Source organism: Rhincodon typus, chromosome 1 (genome assembly GCF_021869965.1).
Source record: "Rhincodon typus isolate 14 chromosome 1, sRhiTyp1.1, whole genome shotgun sequence".
Taxonomy (NCBI): Eukaryota; Metazoa; Chordata; class Chondrichthyes; order Orectolobiformes; family Rhincodontidae; genus Rhincodon; species Rhincodon typus.
This window is the reverse complement of record NC_063332.1, coordinates 38700941-38703718: the sequence shown is the minus strand read 5'-3', so window position 1 is coordinate 38703718 and position 2778 is coordinate 38700941. Positions and strand designations below refer to the sequence as shown.

The window sequence follows — 2778 nt, the reverse complement described above, 5'->3', positions numbered from 1 at the left end:
GCAGGCCAAGCAGCATCATAGGAGCAGAAAGGCTGACGTTTCGGGCCGAGACCCTTCATCAGAAAAGGGTCATCTGATGAAGGGTCTAGGCCCGAAACATCAGCCTCTCTGCTCCTATGATGCTGCTTGGCCTGCTGTGTTCATCCAGCCCTGCACCTTGTTGTCTCACAAGTCATAATTAGTTCGGTTCCCGGGCTAACAGTAAATGATCTTTGCCGGGTAAAGACCAAGGCACAGACTAAATCTGAGACAAGCTTCAAGCAGCCAGGACACTGAAGAATCCGATTTGCTTTTTTGAAATTAAACTCTCTCGTGTTGATTTATCGCAACATTTCCTTCGACTACTGTTAAAACGTGGAACTCGTGCATGCAAATCTTGGAGCATTAACCAATGGTCAAGTAGAGAGAAATGACAGTCTTAATGATATATATGAGATAGAAATGAGCGCTAAAATGCAGGTCTCAACTAGCTATGTGTCCTGCAAATAAATCGAAGAGGTCCGATGAGAAACCGTGAGGGTTTGGCAATGATCAAGTATCAATGTCCGAGTATGAAGTATGAGAGCGGCGGATACCCTGGATCGTGCCCTGAGATGCACTTGCTTGGTGACCTACACTGACCTCTCTTCACTGCGTACCAGGTAGGTGCTCTGCTTTCGATGTCTAGAATTCTTGGCAACTAGTTTACATGCGGCGGATCGTTGGATCGAAGGTTGCTCATTAATGAGGTGAGATTTGCAGTTAATAAGGTTGTTAGCCATAAATAATTCCTGTTAAAGTAAATTCATCGCCACCTAGTGAGAAACTTGCCTCAACATGCAGAACTTAGCTAAAAGATGCCGCAACTTAGTCCCAATATCGAGATAGGCTTTGCTGGACCTCTCGTGTGATTCAGTCATTTTTTTTCCAAAGCCCACATTATTCAGGCCGCTGAAAAATTCCGCCCAATGAAATATTCACATTTTAATGAATTGAAACTATAAAATGGTGCACTGCAGATGCACATGATTGTAACATCTTGAACCGGTTTTATGATATCCTGTCAGTCTCTTTGCACTGTATAACATTGGAACTTTTACATTGTTTACAAATCTGGACCAAACATTAAGAAATGTTTGTAATCAGAATTAGGAATATCCATTTATGCACCTGCACAATCAATCTTATACATAAATATTATACTTAAATAACATTTTTGATATTGCCAATGGTGCTAGAATTTACCACCCAGTTTAAACAGAGTGCATTTGTAACATCTGTCTCCCAAACATGTTACAGATCCATTCCTGCCACAACATGTCAATTTCAAATACGGTAAAAGTAGTACTGTCGGCATGCCAGCTTCTGTTGATTTGCCAGAAATGTAAATAATTCAATTACTTTCAATTAAAACGTATCTTTCCATGAGTACCTTTTAACCTTTTGTATTCACTGTTCTCCCTGTTACCCTCTCAGTTCTTAATGAGTCTCTAATCTCACTTTGAAAATGGAAAACACCTCTTACTTTGTGGATCTTATGGTATGCTGATGACCCAATTATTTTCAATGCCCACACTTGTCACAGTATCATTGAACTGATGAGACATTAAATTGATGACCCTTCAAAACTTCAGCTGGATATAAGAGATCCCACAATATTATTTTGAAGAAAAAGGCACCAAAACTGATGACCTGCTCATTAGCATATTGTTATTTGTGGAATCTTACTGTGTGCAAATTGGCTGCCATTTTTCCTGTATTGCAACTATGACTACTTTGGAAAATATCTTCATTGGCTCTTAGATGCTTTAAAACATTTTGAGGTCATGAAAATTGCTGTAATAACTGTTTCTTTTTTTACTTACATTATAAGCTGTCCCCTTACCTCATACTCAAAAGAATTCACTCTTGATCCCTCTGTTCTTATAAACTGGTAGATTATCTCAACATTTTCATGGCATCAAAGTTATAAATGACATGATTGTGACTATGGTTTACCGTCACTCCTAATCCTTCTTGGCTCTACATTCAATCTTTGACATGGGACAGCATCTCATACATCTGAGGTATGTTTTAGTATTTCATCCAAACATGTTTTCCCAATAGTGCCATCATCATACACACATATATATACTTCAATCAATCAATGTTATAAAATCTTGTTTGATTATAATTATTTTCACTGTTTTGTCATTTTAACAAATGGTATGGATGATGAGGCCTCTTCTTCACGAAAAATGTAACGTATTTGTTTTTGTTATGTCACCTTTCAGTTCCGAATCCAAGGGAAAGCATGATACTTCAGGAAACAGTGGGGTGCTTAAGCTTCAAACAGGAGATGAAGTTTGGCTGCGGATGGGAAATGGAGCATTGCATGGTGACCATCAAAGACATTGTACATTTTCTGGCTTCCTCCTTTTTGAGGGTAGCTAAAAACATTAATAATTAATGTAGGTCAGCAATAACATTCAATGCAGCATCATGAAAATATAATTAAACATCCTGGTCTAAGTCAACCCATTATCCATGGTTTTTTCAGAGAGATGAAGGAAGCTTTATGAATCATAAACGGTCCAGTTCTTCCTTCTTAATTTGTTTTTCATCAAATATTTTAAGTGTTTTCATTCTAACTCTGCTTGTCTCATTTCAGTTATCAGATTACTGATGCTAGAAAACTTACATTTGGTCATGTATAATTTAATTCTAGTTAAGATGAGGGCATTTTCTTTGTTTTTACATCTGTACTCAAAATCTCCTCTTGTAGAGGAGATAGGATAGTCTCAAACTAGATGCACAGTT

At 37.8% G+C, this 2778-nt stretch overlaps 1 protein-coding gene across 1 annotated transcript in view; it reads left to right on the top strand.

Moving 5' to 3' along the window:
* LOC109917238 (complement C1q tumor necrosis factor-related protein 3) overlaps positions 1–2412 on the top strand; it is a 31410-nt gene extending 28998 nt beyond the window's left edge. Inside the window, exon 6 of the mRNA XM_048605107.1 lies at positions 2253–2412. Coding sequence (XP_048461064.1) covers positions 2253–2412 — 160 coding nt within the window. The remainder of the gene's footprint in view (positions 1–2252) is intronic.
* The last annotated feature ends 366 nt before the right edge of the window (positions 2413–2778 follow it).